The 19482-nt window shown below is 35.4% G+C and overlaps 3 protein-coding genes across 3 annotated transcripts; 2 read left to right on the top strand and 1 right to left on the bottom strand.

The window, feature by feature from the left end:
• Positions 1-276: 276 nt before the first annotated feature.
• LOC104210764 (GDSL esterase/lipase 6) lies at positions 277-4355 on the top strand. Its single transcript, XM_070171573.1, has 5 exons — positions 277-501; positions 786-923; positions 1645-1790; positions 2560-3025; positions 3962-4355. The coding sequence occupies exons 3-5, from the start codon at positions 1737-1739 to the stop codon at positions 4198-4200; spliced, it is 759 nt and encodes a 252-aa protein (XP_070027674.1). The 5' UTR covers positions 277-501; positions 786-923; positions 1645-1736; the 3' UTR covers positions 4201-4355.
• Positions 4356-13210: 8855 nt separating this feature from the next.
• LOC138889437 (uncharacterized) lies at positions 13211-14266 on the bottom strand. The gene is made up of 2 exons (XM_070172744.1): positions 13893-14266; positions 13211-13802 (listed from the first exon to the last, which is right to left on the bottom strand). The coding sequence occupies exons 1-2, from the start codon at positions 14264-14266 to the stop codon at positions 13211-13213; spliced, it is 966 nt and encodes a 321-aa protein (XP_070028845.1).
• A 4002-nt stretch (positions 14267-18268) lies between these two features.
• LOC104210762 (uncharacterized) lies at positions 18269-18787 on the top strand. Its single transcript, XM_009759724.2, has one exon. The coding sequence runs from the start codon at positions 18269-18271 to the stop codon at positions 18785-18787; it is 519 nt and encodes a 172-aa protein (XP_009758026.1).
• Positions 18788-19482: the final 695 nt, after the last annotated feature.

The raw sequence follows: 19482 nt of genomic DNA, 5'->3' as shown, positions 1-19482 counted from the left end.
TTTTACCTCGTATTTTACTTTTTCTTTATAAAATTACAAGTTTATTCTTCGTATTGTTGGTGCATGACATTATGAAACAATGACAAACAATACAATCTATCCAAATATTATATACATCAAAATGATATTATGCAATACTATGCGATACATTATGAAACGGTAACTAACAACCATCCAAACAAGCTGTTAATGATTTGTGGATGTCCATTGCAATTCCATGCTTTATTTTGCAGAAGTATCTCGGAACATATAGTGATGATCATTTATCCTGTACAGGTTGGACTTGAACACCTTGGGAGCAATCAAGCTGTTGGATTTTGTTGTATAACTTGAGAGATTTCGGTTTTGCCTTATAGTTGGCCCTAACAGAAAGAACTTATGCTACAAAATCAATTATTTAAAACTCCATAAGGTTATTCGGAACAGAAAGAAATAAAGAAAGAAAGGGAAAGTAAATGGTGGAGAACTAGTAGACAAAAAAAGTTGGTTAGCAGCAAACAGGTAGCTCTATAATTAGTGAAGGGGTATTTCTTTTGTCATGCATGCAATAAACTCGTGTGTTCCGTTTCAGTTTTTCAGCTGACTTTTCTTACTTCTTTTTCTATAAACTCACACCATTTATTCTATATCTCTGATTATTCTCTGTTGTTAATTCCAAAAGCTAGCACTTTTGGCTATGGAGAGAGTAATTATTATACAATTTTTCTTTGCCTCATTTTTGTTACTGAGTAGTAGTACTTCTTTGGCTGTGGGATTCAATGTTCCTGCAATTTTTATATTTGGAGACTCCATATTTGATGCTGGTAACAATCACTACAACAAGAACTGCTCAGCACAAGCTGATTTTCCACCTTATGGTTCCAATTTCTTTCACCATCCAACTGGTAGATTTACTAATGGCCGCACTGTTGCCGACTTCATTTGTGAGTTCTTACTCTTAAAAGTCTTGCTTGAAAAAAGAAAAGAAAGCAGTTTGGTGTACTAAATTCTTGCTATACACTGGTTTGCAAAAGAACGAATCACATTGATCTATTGTATGCAGTAGCCTTACATCATATTTCTGCAAGAGGCTGTTAGAATTTGTCACCTTCTTGTCACTCAATTTGTGCCAAATTAAATTAAAAGAAGAAAAAAAACTCCATTTCTCCTATTTTATGTGTTATATATCGTTATTATTTGGCGAGTTAAATTATTTTTTCTCAACTACTATGCTTTCTAACATTTCCTCAATATTAATTACTATTCTCTCTGTCCCAATTTATGTGGCGTTGTTTGACTAGGCACGGAGAAAAATAAAGACTTTTGAAACTTGTGGTCTAAAATAAGTCATAAAAATTTGTATAGCCGTAAATCACCTCATTAAGGGTAAAGTAGGAAGTTTAACGTTAAATAGTTTCTAAATAAGAAGTATGACATTTTTCTGGGACGGACTTAAAGGAAAGTATGACACATAATTTGGAACACTAATAGTACTAGTTATAGAAAAATGTGGTTGTAGTACTTTAAGCTGATTCCAAATATGTCAAAAAAATTTAAGAAAAAAACAAAAATTAGATGTTTTAGTCCTCGTATCTGTCATTTGAGTATAGTTTTCTCCATGATTTTTTATTGTTATATTTGGTTTAATTGGTGGAAAATATGCAGCTGAATTTATTGGGATACCTCTTCAAAAGCCATTCCTGGAAGCACAGCTCGAGTTAGTAAATGGAAGTAGAAAAGAGTATCCATCAAATGGAATGAACTTTGCTAGTGCTGGTAGTGGAGTTTTACGAGCAACAAATCAAGATTTGGTAAGAAATTATAGGACTTGTTCTTGATCTCATGACATAATTATCATACTTCTTGCTATTTATTACCAGTAATTTTTTGCTCCTTTTTTTTTCCTGCTATTGGGAGGGGGAGGGTGGTAAACATGATAATCTTGTCAATGTGGCCAAAACATTACATTTTGTCTCAAAGGTAAATCAAGCTTAAATGTAAGACCCTTAAAAGTAAATATCTTGTTATAAGATGAATAAATATCTCTTTTACACCCAAATCTTATCGAAATTCAACTCAACTATCAAAGTTAATGTATTTTGACATTTTCTGTAATTTTGTATTTGAAGTGGTCAAGTACTTCACTCAAAACAAAGGATGACAGTAAACCTAACCAAGTCAATATTCAAAACCTTTTTATTTTATTTTTAAATTTCTCGCTAGGAAAGAAATCCAGATTGGTGGAAAATGTCTTAGACATACAGGAAAGGAGGAGGGGGTGGGGGTGGGAAGAGGTGGCATGAGAGTTACAAATAATCATAGGGGAAATGTAGGGAAGAAAGAAGGTAAATACAGTACGTAAAATACAGTAATAATACAAAAATAAAAAAAAATAAAAAAAATCATGTGTATATGTTTTTAAGTTATATATTGACAGTGTAAAAATTGTTTTTTTTTTACGAGTAATTTAATTTATTATAGCATATTAGTTACCATTGTTATCATGTTACTAATTATTTATGTTTGTTATAGAGATTTTACCTTATAAATTAACTGATACTCTTGGCTTTTGAAATATAGGGAGTGACTCCAATACAAGATCAACTTCAACAATTCAAAACCTTAGTCCAACAAAACCTTATAAACAATAAACTAATCCAAAATTCACTCTTCTTCTTCGAGTCAGGCTCTAACGACATTTTCAGCTACTTCTATCCATTTGGTGGTCCAACTCTAACCCCAGATGCATACGTTCAGTCCATGTTATCTGAAGTTACAAATTTTATTGATCAAATTTCCAAGCTCGGGGCTCGTCGAATCGGTTTGTTTTCGTTAGGCCCTGTTGGTTGCGTACCAGCCAGGACCCTCTTGCCTGGTGCACCAGTTACCAAATGTTATGGAAAGATGAATAAAATGGTCAAGAATTATAATATGGGATTAGAGAATTTGGGAAAGAGTATACCAATCAAGTATCCTGGTTCTTTTGCTGTTTATGGAGCTGTGTACAAGACTGTTCAGACCTTCAGAACTAATCCTAAACGTTATGGTAATTTCTTATACTTCTTTACTCCTCTATTAGCATTAGTATTTCTTTAATTATAATAAAATTAGAGAATCTTTCAGTACTACTAAAAAGTTAATTTTACACTATCATGTAAATGGGAAACATCTTATTTAATGTTCATGAGCACGTTATACATCTCATATTAGACTTCAGAAAAAGAAAGAAAAAGCCAAAAAGATCCCCCTAAAGGTCATATTCGACCATGCGACTGCCTAGCTTAGTATTCAGTAGCGAAGCTAAAAAATTCAATAAGAATGTCAAAATTTGGCTATACAAGGGTGTTCAAAGTCTTTTTTTAATCAATAATAAGTACTCCCTCTGTTTTAATTTAAATGACACATTATCTTTATTAGTCCGTTCCAAAAAGATAATGACACATTTCTACTAATTCAACTTTAAACTCTTCATTTTACTTATTTTACCCTTAATGAGAAGCTTTTATAACTACACAAATGTCATGACCCCACAAAGCTTTTACCCCTTAAGCTTTTAAGACCACAAGTTTCAAAAGTCTTCTTTTTTTTAAAAAAAAAAATCCGTGCCAATACAAACTACCTCATTTAAATTGAAACGGAGGGAGTAATATTTTATCCTATACACAGTATAGTTTTTCGGCAAAAGATAGCATGTTCAATTGACCATCCTTGATCACACATAAGCCCCTGTCAGCATTCAGTGGCGAAGCGATGTGTTCAAATTTTGAACACCCTTTGTTAGTGGGCTATGCAAGGATATTCAAAGTCTATTTTTAATCAATAACAAGTAATATTTTATCTTATATGTAGTATAATTTTCCGGCGAAGGGTCGTCAATAGATTACCTTTCAACCAAAATAGCTTCGCCCCCGTCATCATATAGTGAAATTGAGAATGCTCAATCTCCAAAGCTAATTGACATAGATGATTTGTTGTCACACAGGGTTTTCTGATGTGACAAATGCATGTTGTGGCGATGGAACACTTGGAGGATTGCTGCAATGTGGTAAAGAAGGTTACAAGTTATGTGTAAAGCCCAATGAATACTTGTTTTGGGATTACTTCCACCCATCAGAACATACTTATAAACTCATCTCAAAGGCATTATGGAGTGGAAGTCATTCTCGAATTCGACCTGTCAATCTCAAAACACTGGCCAACATGACTCTTATTCAGCACTAAGGAATTAAACTTATGTTTTGGAACCTCAAAATAGAGAGAGTTGCAGTTCTTGTCTTTCATTTTGTAACTAATCTTATGGTGTTTATATGTTCTCTTTGTTTTTTTCTCATGTTATTTTCATGTTTAAATCAAATAAGCAAAAGAAGGTCAACTCTGTTTCATACAGTGGTACTACTCCCTTCGTTTGAGAAAGACTGTCTTAATTGGACTTAGGTACAAAATTTAATAAAGAAGGGAAGACTTTTGAAATATGTGAGTTTAAATAAGTCATAACATTTGTGTGGTTGTAAAATTTTTGAAATATGTGATTTAAAATTTGTCATAGCATTTATGTGGCTATAAATACTTCTTACGAAGGAAATATTGAAAGGTGATAATCTTTTTAAAACTGACTAACAAAAACAATATCAATCTTTTTGAAACAGCAAGAATATAACTTATCATAGTTTTATTGCACAGTGAGGCTGATTTTCTTTTTGGGCTTAAACTACAGTCTCTCGATGACTCGAACCCGTAATCTCAGAGTTGTATCTTGCCAAATATGAAGGTGTCTTACTTCATAGTTCACGATATACATCGAAAATAAAACGGAAAAGGGTTCAAAATGTCCCTAAACTATTGAAAAAGGTTTAAAAATATCATTCATACACCTATTGGGCTAAAAATACCCTCCATCTACTTTTTTAGTTCACTTATTATGCCCTTTGACCGTTAGGTCAATGCTAAATTAAAATTAATTATTATTCTTTTTGTAAAACTTTAAAAAAAAAATTACAAAATATTTTCGGTTTTTTAAACTAGTGCATCAATAGTCCACTAATTTAGTAAAGTCTTCTTATTTTTTTTTTCAGTTTTTACAAAAAACAATTCAGTCTTTACAATTTTATTTTATTTTTTCATTTTTTCAGTTTTTAAGGCATTTTTTTGTAATAACTGAAAAAAAATTGTTTTTAATAAAATATTTTCGTTTTTGAAAAACAAAATCAGTTTTTTTAAAGCATTTTGTTTTTGTAAAAACTGGAAAAATTGTAAAAACAGAAAACAAATGTTTTTAATAAGATAATTTCGTTTTTGAAAAATATTTTTTTTTCACTTTTTTTAAAGCATTTCATTTTATTTTCGTTTTAAAAAAAAACTGAAAAATAAAAATTCAAAAACAAATATTTTTTTCAGTTTTTAAAAAATGAAAATGTTTTATTAAAAACATTTTTTTCTGTTTTTACAAAAAAAATTCAATTTTTACAAATAAAATGCTTTAAAAACTGAAAAAAATGAAAAAAAATATTTTTTTGTAAAAACTGAAAAAGAAGAAGAAGACTTTACTATATTAGTGGATTACTGGTGCATTAGTTTAAAAAAACAAAAATATTTTGTAAAATATTTTTTTAAGTTTTACAAAAAGAATAATAATTATTTTTAATTCAGCATTGACCTAACGGTCAAAGCGTATAAGTGAACTAAAAAGGTGGATGGAGAGGTATTTTTAGCCAATAGGTAGATGAAGGGTATTTTAAAACCTTTTTCAATAGTTTAGGGGCATTTTGAACCCTTTTCCAAAAATAAAACCATAACTCTTACAAAACAGAGCTATGTGAATTGATTGACTTTTATTTCTGTAATTTGGCTAAGGGTTAAGTCTTAATCTTGTTCTCGTTAAATTAACTATGAAGCAATCAGTTAGTGCTTCTTTTTAGAGTCATTTTCTAACCTCTTTTCTTGTTTTTACCTTGTTTTCTTAAATGAAATGGACTCGTGAATTAAAAAACAGCACCAAGGAAAAGGGAAAAACTTTTAGTAAGGTTAGAATAGTACCCAAGTAAACAAGAGGGAGCTAGTTGCAATTCATTTTGCATATATTTTCTCCCCTTTTAATCCATTTAAATATTTATTAACATGTGTTGGAGCGTGTGACCATCTCATCTAAAAATTTAAGCTCGAACCCAGGACCTCAACCTGATTCTAATACCATGTTGAAGCGTATGACTGTCTCATCTAAATGTATCAAAATGGAATGAATAAAACAGTTTTGAACAACTAAAAATAATAAACAACTGAATTATTATTGAGGGAGCGTGTACTCTTTCAATATCCTTTGAAATTGAAACCTTTGGTTAAGGTTTCTTTTATTGTCATATCAATCCGTGAATTAATATCCGAGAAATCATCTCATCGTAGTTTATCCACTTAAATGTCGCAAAATGTCACGTGATTAATATTTGCTATAATATTTTAATGGTTGGAATTTCGATTCTGATTATCTTAGATGTTATGCGAAAGTGTAGCATTTCCCATTATCTTAGGTGTTTATTCTTTTATGTTATTGAAAGTAGGTGTTACTCCCTCTGCCTCATATTATGTATCGTGTTTCTTTTTTACACGTCCCTTAAGAAATATTAATTAGAAAATGTATTGGACTATGCTACCTTTATTTATCTCTTAATATATAATCTCTTTTCATTGAATATTTATTCTATTTATGTGTTATCTCTATCTTCAATAACAATTATTACTTAGGGTAAAAAATGAAAAAATACAACCAATTTTATCGTGAACTTCTAAAATAACAAATAATTTGAGACAACTATGAGCCCATTTGGATGAGCTTGTTTTAAGTGACTTTTAAGCCAAAATAGCTTTTAAACCATAAGTTAGCTAAAATTCTAGCTTTTGGCTTTTGGATTTTGGATTTTGGATTTTGGATTTTGGTTTGTGGCTTGTTTTTATCATTTTAGCTTAAAAATAAGTGCTTAAAAGTACTTTTTTACTTTACCCAAACACTACAAAATGGCTTAAAAGTTATTGTGGCTTAAAATCACTTAAAACAAGTCAATCCAAACAGGCTCTATTTTTAATAACCACGACTATTAATATGAAACGGAGGAAGTACTTATTCTCACACTTGAGTACTAGAATAGAAGGATAATGATTTAAATGCTGATCATAATGTATCTTGAAAACTTAAAATTAAACATTTTTGCGTATTGTGCATGTATGATTTAAAGGATAAGACAACTATGTAATTCACATGATTTAAACTATATGATTATCCACACATGACATTCAAACTCTAGTAGAAAAGAGTTTAAATGCACTATAAATTAGCCGTATTCAAATTAAAATCCTCTATAAACTGACTTTTAATCAGAATTTGTCATATTACGTCTCTTTTGTAAGTATCATTAATAGGCTTAAACTTCCAGATATTTTAAGTATTGTTTTCATCTTAAATTTGGATGTAAACTTTTCGACTTGTCATCTTTAATTAGAGCTTCGACGAAATACTCCTTTTTGTCTAAAATACATGTACCAATTGTAATAGTCAACTGCCACATCCTTTTCTGTCGACAGTTGAAGTCAAGTCTTGTATCACTTAAACAACTTTCCTTATAATGTATGATTACCCAATTATTTTACGAACTCACACCTTATTTATATGATATTTGTTGCGACCAAAAACACTCACGCAAGTGTACGTGATCGTCAAGCAATAGAGTAGTGAGTAGAGTATCGTTCCCACGAAAACTTATGATCAACTGTTGACTGATTCAAACCCAATTTCTTTATCTACCCAAGAAATTGTTCATAAGAGACATGTAATTGGTTTTCTACTTAACTATAAAGGATTAATCTAACCAAAGCAAGTAACCAAACAGATGGCAATCACAAGTAACGAACAATAGGAGAAGATATTCCAGGGTCACGGGTGTAATACAATCGTGTTGTGTCCTTGGCTCAAAATGACTAATCAATTTATCTAGGTTATTGATTGACAGGGTTGATATTACTCATAAGAATCTGTCGAGTTCTTACTCGCCTGTTCAAGTCAACTCAACGCCTATATGTCTGTGGAATTAAGATTAACAAGAACGCATTTACAGTACCTGTATTTCAACCAAACAAGGCAATTGGGTATATGTCTATCCCAATTGTAAATCCGTTCCCCGAGGCCCGGGTTCAAGAACTTGCTCTATTTAATTCTATATGCAATCTAAAGTTCCCACTTTCGAGTTCAACTAAAGATTCGTAGATAGTATTTCACTATTAGCTACTCAACAAAATAATTAAGAACAAAATTAAATAAATAACCCAATATGATAAACCAATTTTGTCAAATTAAACTTCAAACAACAACATTCATGTTTTACCCACGACCCTAAAACAATGGGTCTTAGCTGCTCATACTAGGGTTCATCATAAACAAGTTCAATTTCATCACAAACAGCAAAAACAAAAGAAGAAAATAAGACTTTGATGATCAAAACTCCTCCTTGCCTCTTGCCTCTCTATCTCCTCCTCTAAACTATGAAAAACTTGATACTTTAACCTTGGGGCGAGCTTGACTTTATGTAGGTTAAGTGGGTTTCTCTCCAGATTTTCAATTTTACCCCTAAATAACGTTACTCCGGATCGGACACGCGCGAACTATTGCGCGAAGTATGGAGTTCGCGCGTGACTTCGCGCGCTTCTCTTGGATTCCAGGCAGAAAAGTTCGCGAACTATTGCGCGAAGTTTGGAAGTTAGCGCGTTACTTAGCGCGCTTCAGTAGCTCGATTTTGTCCATTTTTCCGTCTCGTCCTTGTGCACACTCGACTCCTAGGGGTTGTTCTTGCTCATAAATCATTCCAATCTCCTCTTGAAAGCATCATTTAGGCTCTTCATCCTACAATGTATACATATCACAATTAGAGCCTATCTTTCATCAATTAATCATAATATGTCATCAGAATATAATCAAGCGGAAGCATAAACAATAGCTAAATCACCTAGATTTCGCCTATTATCAACACCCCACACTTAATTCATTGCTAGTCCTCGAGCAATCAACTATATTCTCTAGAGAATCCTTCGCTCAACCATTTTCTTTAACGCATTACACCTAGAATAATGTACATGTATCACGTCTAGTAGTGAACAATCCTAGTCTTAAAGCCAACTCTCAAGTGCCATGCAATATTCACACTTCCTCAAAGTACTCTACACGGAAATCAAGACATGCTTCTCCATCACGATTCATATGCCCTCACAATTACATCAACAAAAACTGAGTTCAATCCACCACATTCAATTCATATATTCACATATATCAAGGAAATCACTCACTCTCACAAAAGAGGTCACATGCATGCAATTGGTACCATAAGCTTGCCCTTAATGTAAATCTCTACTAAGGTAGGCTAGCTCGATCCAAAATCAATTAGGACTTTTTCATGATTGTAATGTGGGCTAAGGGACGGGTAGGATGTATTTAGGAATAGTGACTCAACCCCTAAGCACTTTAACACATCACACGAGCAATTTTCAGCGCAAATTCTTCAACCCATTTCTCATTCATACACAATATCATCCCACAAATACGCCCTTCTTTTTTAAGCACTCTATTAATTCATTCTCACTAGCTAGAGCATGACACAATGTAATCATCTCTTCTTTTTTTCAGTTTATTTTTTCTTGTCACTCAATTTCTGCTAGTGGTGTATTCGTTTACAACATAAGTGCACCTTTCATCCTTTTATTGGTTCCACTCAAAAGCCACCACACACTTATTTCCTTCTTACTTCTTTTAGCGTTCTTCTCACAATTAAAGTGCTTTAAGAGGTAAAAGGATCAAAATAATGTCAATTAAGAACAAAAGGGTATAGGCTTGTAATGCGGGTGCCAAACAAAAAGTCTGAAGGCTCAAAAGGGTTAACTAGGGACAAATTTTATTTGTAATAAGCAATTAAGCTCAAAAAGGTCAAAGAAAGCCTAACATTATTTTTCAAACCGAGCATCACCTCAAATTTCGCTTCAACTCACATACCGGGCAAGTTCTAGACACAAGTACAATACATGGACTACACAAATACTCACCACACATGGCATATGACTCATTCCAGATCAGCTCATCAAGACACTCCATTACGAGCATTCAATTAAGTACAAACATACAAATTAAGGCACTTTCAGTGAGATTCAACAACTAGGACTAAGCGTTACACTCTAGAGTCTATTGTGTTCAGGTGTGTCAATGCTATGAGTTCTCTTTCAATTTTATAGCTCGTAGCCCATTACCCTAATCTACAAATCAAAAAGAAAACAAAAAACAAAAAACAAAAATAAAAACTACCTATGCCCGGTTCAAGCTAAACCCTTGGAAAAGAACGTGGCTTAAAGAAAAACCAAGGGAGAATTGCTACACTACCTAAAAAAATTTAAAAATATTTTTGTCGTTTTCTTTAGACTCACTTCCCTCAAGAAAGTCGTCTAAAAGATCCGTCATCAGGAAGAGCCTATAATTTTTCTTTTCATTTTTTTTTAAATTAGTGAGACTACTCCTGCTTAACAAAAACTGTCAAGTCAACATGAGACAAACAAAATAACCCGGCAATTTGTACAATTATATACAACATACAATGAAGGAATCTCCCACCCCACACTTAAAAAGAAGACATGTCCCCATGGCTTAAAATTGAAAAGAGCAGTGAGGTAAAGAGACTTCCCTGGAGCGTCACTCTTGATCGGACACGGTTTCGGGGTTCACGTTGCACGCACTCCCCAAAGCTCGCAGCCAACCCATGAACTTCTTTTCCGACTTGACTTGTCGGTCAGCTATTGCGTCCACACGAGTGCTCAAATCATGCATGGAAGTGCGTATATCAGCCACCTCCTATTCCAATGTGGTGGACCGGGATACTCTGGCACTTCTTGAAGAGGATGCTGCGCGTGACAGTGATGCAGCTGATTTTCTGGGCGCTTGAGCCAGTGCTTCTCCCTCCACATCCATTTGCTCTTCCTCCTCCGAAGCATCCGAACCACTTACATCCTCTCTACCTGCCTCTGCTGCTGAGGCTGCCTCCGTGGTGTTCGGGCCAGGTCGGATCTTGTGGATTTTTCTTACCAGCCCGTCCACACGAATGTTTTCAGGCACCTGCACATTTTTGCAAAGCCTAGTCACCAAAGATGGGAAAAAGAAACCATACTGGCGTTGGGGGCATTGGATAAACATCTCGTCGTGGATCACTTTGGCCATGTCGAAGGGTGACCCTTGATGAAACACCAAATCAACGCCGCCCGGGGTCCATTCACCTCCGTAGTATTTGTGGATGGGATAAGGCGATTGTTGATCACATACAGCCAGCTCTTCGCCTCTTGAGTTAAGACGGATGAATGAAACTTCTCTCCATGTTCTAGCCACTCTACCATTTTTCCCGGTTCGCAAATTTCATCAAAGAAGCGCTCCCACTTGGTATCGGTTGGATTGCGCCCATATTCATAAAAGTCTGTGTTCTCAGGCAGAGGGTCGGGCAGGTGATAAGCTGTGTGTATCGCCTCAATGGAGGCATCTACCGCCTTACGGCGCACTGTGACCACATGGTTGACATGCTCGGGTAGATTGGCATAGAATTCTCGTACCACCATTACATTAGCCTCCCCTAGCTCGTCAATGAAAGTTTGAAAACCCCGCTTCATCAACTAATTGAACATGTGGGGGCATCGTTCCATGACCTTGTTGATGTTGATACCCCTTTCCGCAATTGCCTTCTTAGCCGCCTTCTCTGTAAAACGGGTATGAGCCTCAAGGGAGACAAATTTGGTGCTGTCATAGGAACGTGCTGGAGCTGCCCTTTGGCGGCTTGATGATGGACCTGTGGCTTGGCGCTTTTTCGTTGGTGCCATAATACCTGCAAAACGTGGACACATTAGCTTAGCCCAACAAAAGTGTACCATGAAATGGCACTTTTCCCAGTTTAGCACCAAGTTAGTCTCTTCACATCTAGCAAGTACTTTATCAAGGTTCATCAAAGCAGTTATCAAAAGAGCATCCAAACACAGAAAAATCGTCCATGAACACTTCCACAAACCTTTCAACCATGTCAGTAAAAATGGCCATCATACACCTTTGAAAAGTCGCAGGTGCATTACAAAAACCAAAAGACATTCGCTTGAACGCATACGTGCCATAAGGACACGTAAAAGTGGTCTTCTCTTGGTCCTCTAGGGCTATAGCAATCTGATTATACCCCGAGTAACCATCTAAGAAGCAATAGTACTTCTGTCCAGCTAATCTATCAAGCATTTGGTCAATAAAGGGAAGGGGAAAGTGGTCCTTCTGGGTGGCATTGTTCAATTTTCTGTAATCAATGCAAATTCTCCACCCGGTGACAGTTCTTGTAGGTATCAAATCATTATTCTTATTAGCTACTACAGTCATCCCCCTTTTTTTTGGTATACATTGAATGAGGCTTACCCATTTGCTGTCTGAGATAGGGAATACAATACCTGCATCGAGCCACTTAATCACTTCTTTTCTTACCACTTCTTTCATGATTGGATTGAGTCGGCGTTGTTGCTTTACACTGGGCTTGTGTCCATCCTCCATGAGGATTTTGTGCATGCAGAAGGCTGGACTAATGCCCTTAATGTCAGACATAGTCCACCCAAGTGCTCGCTTGTGCTCACGTAGCACTCTCAACAGCTTTTCTTCCTACAATTTAGACAAGTCAGATGAAACAATAATAGGTAAAGTGTCAGAGTCACCCAAATAAGCGTATTGCATGTGAGGTGGAAGGGGTTTAAGTTCCAATTTTGGGGCTTCCTCAATTGATGGCCTTGGGGGAGGCCCCTCTGGTCTATTCAAAGGCTCGAAGGGGTGTATCCCTTGCAGGTACGCACAAGATGTATCAAGGATGTGCATCATCTCCTCAACCTCCTCATCAGCCCCCAGGTTATCAAGTAACATAAGTGCTTTCTCTAGAGAATCGTCTAGATATACACTAGGATGACGAATCTGCTCATCGGCCTCAACAACAGATATCATTGAGAGCTCCTCATAGTGGTGGGAAAGTTGGATTGCTCTGTAGACACTAAAAACTACTTCCTCGTCATCTACCCGCAAAATCATCTTTCCCTCTCTCACTTTGATAATTGCATCACCGGTAGCTAAGAGAGGTCGCCCCAATATAATCGGAACCAGTTCATCAGCCTCATAGTCAAGGATAATGAAATCAGCCGAGAAGATAAATTTCCCAATCTACAGCAACACATCTTCAATCACCCCTTCAGGATGTTCTATCGATCTGTCAGCCAGCTGCAACATCACAGTAGTTGGCCTTGGAGCTCCCAGACCTAATTGTTTGAACAAAGATAGGGGCATCAGATTTATGCTTGCCCCCAAATCACACAGAGCACGACCTACATCCACATTACCAATACGCACAGGAATTGTAAAGCTGCCAGGATCCTTAAGCTTTTGAGGGAGCTTATTTTGGACCCTAGAAGTGCACTCCTCAGTAAGTGCAACTGTCTCAAAGTCAGTTAATCTTCTCTTGTGAGCTACTATATCTTTTATGTATTTAGCATACTTTGGAATTTCCCGAAGCACATCAACGAGTGGAATATTCAATTGAACTTGGCTCAACATAGAGAGGAATTTTGTGAACATGCGATCGTCATTCTTTTTCTGCAATCTCTGGGGAAAAGGTGGTGGTGGTCTAGGGGCCTCCAAGGGCTCTAAAACTTCAGCAGCATTCTTTTGCTCTTGAGTCACTTTAGGGATCAACTCTCCCTCAGGTATGAGCTTGTCTTTCTTTTTCTTTGGTATTTCTTCTAGCTCCCTCCCGTTTCTAAGTGTAACTGCATTCACTTGAGGGTTCTTTTCTGTATCACTGGGGAGAGCGCCTGTAGGTCTAGTGTTTTGAGTTGTTGCTAACTACCCCATTTGCCTTTCAAGATTTCTGAAGTCGGTCCTGAGTTGCTGATTGTCAATCAACAACTTCTTTAGCAGATCATTGGTACTTTCTTCCATTTGTTGGGGTGGTCTTTGAGGCTGATTGAAATTCCCTTGGGGTCTATACTGATTCTGATTCTGCTGATTTCTACCCCATGAGAAATTGGGATGATTCCTCCAGTTAGGATTGTAAGAATTCCCATATTGTGCATGCTGATTCGGTGGACCTCTATTCTGTTGCCCCACATAATAGATGAATTCTGGATTCGTGGGGCACATATCACTCATATGACTGTCACCACAGAGTTCACAGCAAATATTCATCTGTTGTACGTGTTGCATTGTCTGTGGTTGCTGCATTATCATCCGAGTCATCTAATTGGCCAACTTTGCAATGTCGGCTCTCATGGCTGATACTTCGTCTAACTCAAGTAACCCAGCTGATTTTTGCTTAACTGCCTTTCGTGAATCAACCTCACCTTGCCAGTTATTATCATTAGCAGTGAAGTTATTCAGCAAGATTTGGATTTTATTGTACGGTCTGGCCATGCAACTACCCCCACAAGCGGAATCAAGATTCATCTTTGAAGCATCATCTAATCCATCTACAAAAGTATGACCTAATACTTCGTCCGTCTGGCAATGATGAGGACAGTCTCTGAGCATCTTCTTGTACCTTTCCCATGCTTGACGCAGTGTCTCGCCCGCTCGTTGTTCAAACCCAAGAATTTGACTCCTCAATACCTTTGTTTTCTTAGTGGGGAAGAACTTGATTAAGAATTTCCTTGCCAGATCATCCCAAGTACGGATTGAATTTGCTGGCTCTTTATTTAACCATTCCTTAGCTTCCCCAATCAGTGAAAAAGGCAAAAGTGTTAGCCTGACATAGTCCTTGGAAACGTTCGGATAGTTGTAGGTATCCGTAATTTCCAAGAAATTCTGAATGTGCCTTTGCGGGTCTTCATGAGGTAAACCCACAAACAGCCCTGTGGATTGGATCAGCTGCACCATGTATTGTTTCAGCTCAAAGTGCCCAGTGATGTCAGGCTTCACAATAGCCTGAGTCATATTAGCCAGACTGGGCCTTGCGGCTTCAATCACCGCGCGTTCTTCATTACCCGCCAACTCAATTGGATGTGGTTGAACGTCGATGTCCAACTCTCTTTCAATTCTGGTTCTCGCGTCCACCTCCCTCCTCAACCTGTAAAGTGTTCGTTCAATTTCCGGATCAAAAGGAAGGAGGTTGTTTGCGCTTCTACTTCTTCGCATTCAATAGAAACTCCTGTATTAGCACAAACAAAGTGAACTAACGTTAAAACTCAAATAAATAAGTAATAAAAGCTCAATTCAGTCAAGTAGCTAATTTCTAAGTCACCGGCAACGGCGCCAAAAACCTGTTGCGGCCAAAAACACCCACGCAAGTGCACGTGATCGTCAAGTAATAGAGTAGTGAGTAGAGTATCATTCCCACGAAGACTTATGATCAACTGTTGACTGATTCAAACCCAATTTCTTTATCTACCCAAGAGATTGTTCATAAGAGAGATATGTAATTGGTTTTCTACTTAACTATAAAGGATTAATCTAACCAAAGCAAGTAACCAAACAGATGGCAATCACAAGTAACGAACAATAGGAGAAGATATTCCAGGGTCACGAGTGTAATACAATCGTGTTGTGTCCTTAGCTCAAAATGACTAATCAATTTATCTAGGTTATTGATTGACAGGGTTGATATTACTCATAAGAATCTGTCGAGTTTTTACTCGCCTGTTCAAGTCAACTCAACGCCTATATGTCTATGGAATTAAGATTAACAAGAACGCATTTACAATTCCTGTTTTCCAACCAAACAAGGCAATTGGGTATATGTCTATCCCAATTGCAAATTCATTCCCCGAGGCCCGGTTCAAGAACTTGCTCTATTTAATTCTATATGCAATCTAAAGTTCCCACTTTTGAGTTCAACTGAAGATTCGTAGATAGTATTTTACTGTTAGCTACTCAGCAAAATAATTAAGAACAAAATTAAATAAATAACCCAATATGATAAACCAATTTTGTCAAATTAAACTTCAAACAACAACATTCATGTTTTACCCACGACCCTAGAACAATGGGTCTTAGCTGCTCATACTAGGGTTCATCATAAACAAGTTCAATTTCATCACAAACATCAAAAACAAAAGAAGAAAAGAAGACTTTGATGATCAAAACTCCTCCTTGCCTCTTGCCTCTCTATCTCCTCCTCTAAACTATGAAAAACTTGATACTTTAACCTTGGGGCGAGCTTGACTTTATGTTGGTTAAGTGGGTTTCTCTCCAGATTTCCAATTTTACCCTTAAATAACGTTTCTCCGGATCGGACACGCGCGAACTATTGCGCGAAGTATGGAGTTTGCACGTGACTTCGCGCGCTTCTCTTGGATTCCAGGCAGAAAAGTTCGCGAAGTTTGGAAGTTAGCGCGTTACTTAGTGCGCTTCAGTAGCTCGATTTTGTCCATTTTTCCGTCTCGTCCTTGCACACACTCGACTCGTAGGGGTTGTTCTTGCTCATAAATCATTCCAATCTCCTCTTGAAAGCATCATTTAGGCTCCTCATCCTACAATGTATACATATCACAATTAGAGCCTATTTTTCATCAATTAACCATAATATGTCATCGGAATATAATCAAGCGGAAGCATAAACAATAGCTAAATCACCTAGATTTCGCCTATTATCAATATTGGATATAGTGATAATATTACAAAAATAACCAAAGTAAGCTACACATATTAAAATAGATAAGAAAATGTCGATGAGGTACATATTTTGAAAAAATTTAAATTTTATTTATTGATGATATAAAATAAATTACACATTCAACATACTTGGATAAATAGATTAATTAGTTGAATCACGATATAAAAGAAATATTACACTATAACCACACTCTTAAAGATAATTAATGTCCGTAGTAAATGTGATATCTTAAAAAATAAGCATGTTAACTTACTATAGCACAAATTAAAGATATTAATATTGTAAAATTCTATACCCTGTCAAAGTATACATAGTTAAATCCTATTTTAAAATTTATATTTGTTGTTGCAAATCACATGACAAATAGATACGAAGAACACTTCAACCGAAGGGCTCTCTCCCAACCCCACAAAGAAAAGGACAGAAGGCATTAGAAAAAAGAAAGAATAAAAATAACAAGAAGCTTTCCACTACTTTAATTCTCATCCAGAATTTAGCCAACACAATCCCACGGGTTTTCTCTACTGCAGCCCCACACGCATTTATACCGAACTGATTTAAATTATATGTACTTCAAGGGTTCGTTTAGCAGGATGCATAACATTAGTATTGAATAAAGTGTATTAATAATACAAGAATTAGTAATACAAAGATTAGTTATGCTAGTATTTGTTATATTGAAATTATTTCTTATAATTATTTGGTGTGGTATTAAAAATGACATGCATTATATAATTTCTTTAAAAAAAAATATTTGTTTACAAAAATATCCTCCCCATTTTTTAGTTTTGAGAGACTTGAAGGATGATTTTATCTTTAACCATGCTTATTTATGTATTAGTTATACATAGGATAATACCAAGGGTGTATAACTAATACATATATTAGTTATAAAGAGATTAACAAAGTGTACCAAATGAAAGATTAATAATACCAAAGCTAGTACATGCACTATTTTCTCTAACACATCCTACCAACCGATCTCTAACCATAAATTTTGTAAGCCATCAATAAATGCTATTTTGTGATAGTATACTACTTACTACTAATTTTATCATATTACCAATTAATATTTATAAAACTCGTAATTACCTAATAAGTTTTCTTATAAATATTTTTTTACACCATTAATATATAAAATTTAAGAGTTTAATTTGTTATTATAAGTAAATTTCAAACAATTACGTTACTTTTACCTGTTGTAATCGGTAGCTTTTTTTTTCTTTTATTTTCAACAATTATAGATTTCAGTTTTAATGAAGAATTTAGGAAGCTTACCTTTAGGTAATCTGAATTTAAATTCAAAATTTAAACTCATAGCAAAATCCCTCGTGAATTTCATACCTTAATTAGCTTCCCCTCATTCCTCCCCTTTTCCCTTTTCAACGGCGTGTATATCGTCAAACCCTTTGACTCAACAGTCTCAAACGTGCGAATTCCATATTATAAAAATCTTATACTGTATACTTTTCTTCTCTAGTCCGTGTGCCTTTTCTCCCACATATATATAAACACCCATTCACACACACATTCTCAAGAAACCCAATATCAATAACAGTTTTACATACCCTAAACAAGATTTTATTGATTCAAACTATTTTTTATCACAATTTCCTATGGGAAACTTTAATTCATGTACTGTTTTACCAACGATAAGGAATTCAAAAGCAGCCAGAGTTGTTCTACCAGGAGGAGAAATCAGACAATTTCGTGAACCAATAAAAGCAGCAGAACTCATGTTAGAGAACCCAAATAATTTTTTAGTGAATTCAAGTTCGTTAAATATTGGTCGTAGATTTTCAGCTTTGTCTGCCGATGAAGATTTGGAGTTTGGAAATGTTTATATTATGTTTCCAATGAAGAGAGTGAATTCAGTTGTGACAGCTTCTGATATGACTGTGCTTTTATTGGCTGCTAATTCTGCTGCTAAGAGAATTTCTGGAGGAAAGGTTAAGATTTCGCCGGAAGTGTCAGCGCCGGCGCCGGAGTCAACGCCGGAGATCAACGCCGGTGGACGGAATTCGGATGGGGTTGAAGGGTTTCCGGTGGAGCATGAGTTGAAGTATAGGTTGTCATGTAGATCAAGGAAACCTTCGTTAGAGACTATTTTGGAAGAACCAGTTTGTTCTAGATGAAAATTTTAATAAACTGTTTTGGACTCAGATTTTTGGTGAATATTTATTTTAAAAAGAAAAGAGATTTAGTTAGAGATTTAATGTGAAAAGAAAGAGATTTATATATTATATATATGACCTAAATACTGTGGCAAGTTCAGAATTTTTAAGAATAGATATCCAAGACGTGTAATATGGACGACAATTTTAATGTCTATATTCGCCTTAATGTATGATATGTATATGTGCTTGAATATTTATCAATATGTTGTAGGGTTCAAATCTTATCGTATGCTGCCATGCTGGTTATGTATGTGTTTATTGTGTAAGCTTGGATAAACATTAATGGCAATATGCTAATGCTAAGTACAAACTTTTAGAAGAAAATGCTACACCTAGAGGCCTTAACGACTGCAAAATATACTTGCAGGGCCATACTTTAAGCAATTAAAAATACCTTTTTGGGAAAACTATACCGAATATATATGCATAATTAGGAGTCGTTTGGTATGATACATAAACAAAAATAATTCTAGGATAAAAATTTAGTACCGTCTTATCCCTTGTTTGGTTACTAATCCTGTGATATATCCCATGATTAAAAATAGTACCGAGAGAACTTATACTACGCAGTCAATAAAAAATTATACTAGAATAACTAATCCTAACATAATTAATCCAAATATAACTAATCTCAGCAAGACTAATCCCAACAT

The sequence above is a fragment of the Nicotiana sylvestris genome, chromosome 4, assembly GCF_000393655.2.
Source record: "Nicotiana sylvestris chromosome 4, ASM39365v2, whole genome shotgun sequence".
NCBI classification, from domain to species: Eukaryota; Viridiplantae; Streptophyta; class Magnoliopsida; order Solanales; family Solanaceae; genus Nicotiana; species Nicotiana sylvestris.
Note: the sequence above shows the minus strand (reverse complement) of the source record. Positions and strands in the feature narration are given on the sequence as shown.

Bases quoted from the DNA above. Each gene is read 5' to 3' on its own strand.
- LOC104210764 (XM_070171573.1), top strand. From the start codon at position 1,737: ATGAACTTTGCTAGTGCTGGTAGTGGAGTTTTACGAGCAACAAATCAA. The intron at 1,791-2,559 runs GTAAGAAATTAT...TTTGAAATATAG, and splicing joins GAGCAACAAATCAAGATTTG to GGAGTGACTCCAATACAAGA. The intron at 3,026-3,961 runs GTAATTTCTTAT...GTTGTCACACAG, and splicing joins AACTAATCCTAAACGTTATG to GGTTTTCTGATGTGACAAAT.
- LOC138889437 (XM_070172744.1), bottom strand. From the start codon at position 14,266: ATGCAGCAACCACAGACAATGCAACACGTACAACAGATGAATATTTGC. The intron at 13,803-13,892 runs GTAGTTAGCAAC...AGTTACACTTAG, and splicing joins AATCTTGAAAGGCAAATGGG to AAACGGGAGGGAGCTAGAAG.
- LOC104210762 (XM_009759724.2), top strand. From the start codon at position 18,269: ATGGGAAACTTTAATTCATGTACTGTTTTACCAACGATAAGGAATTCA.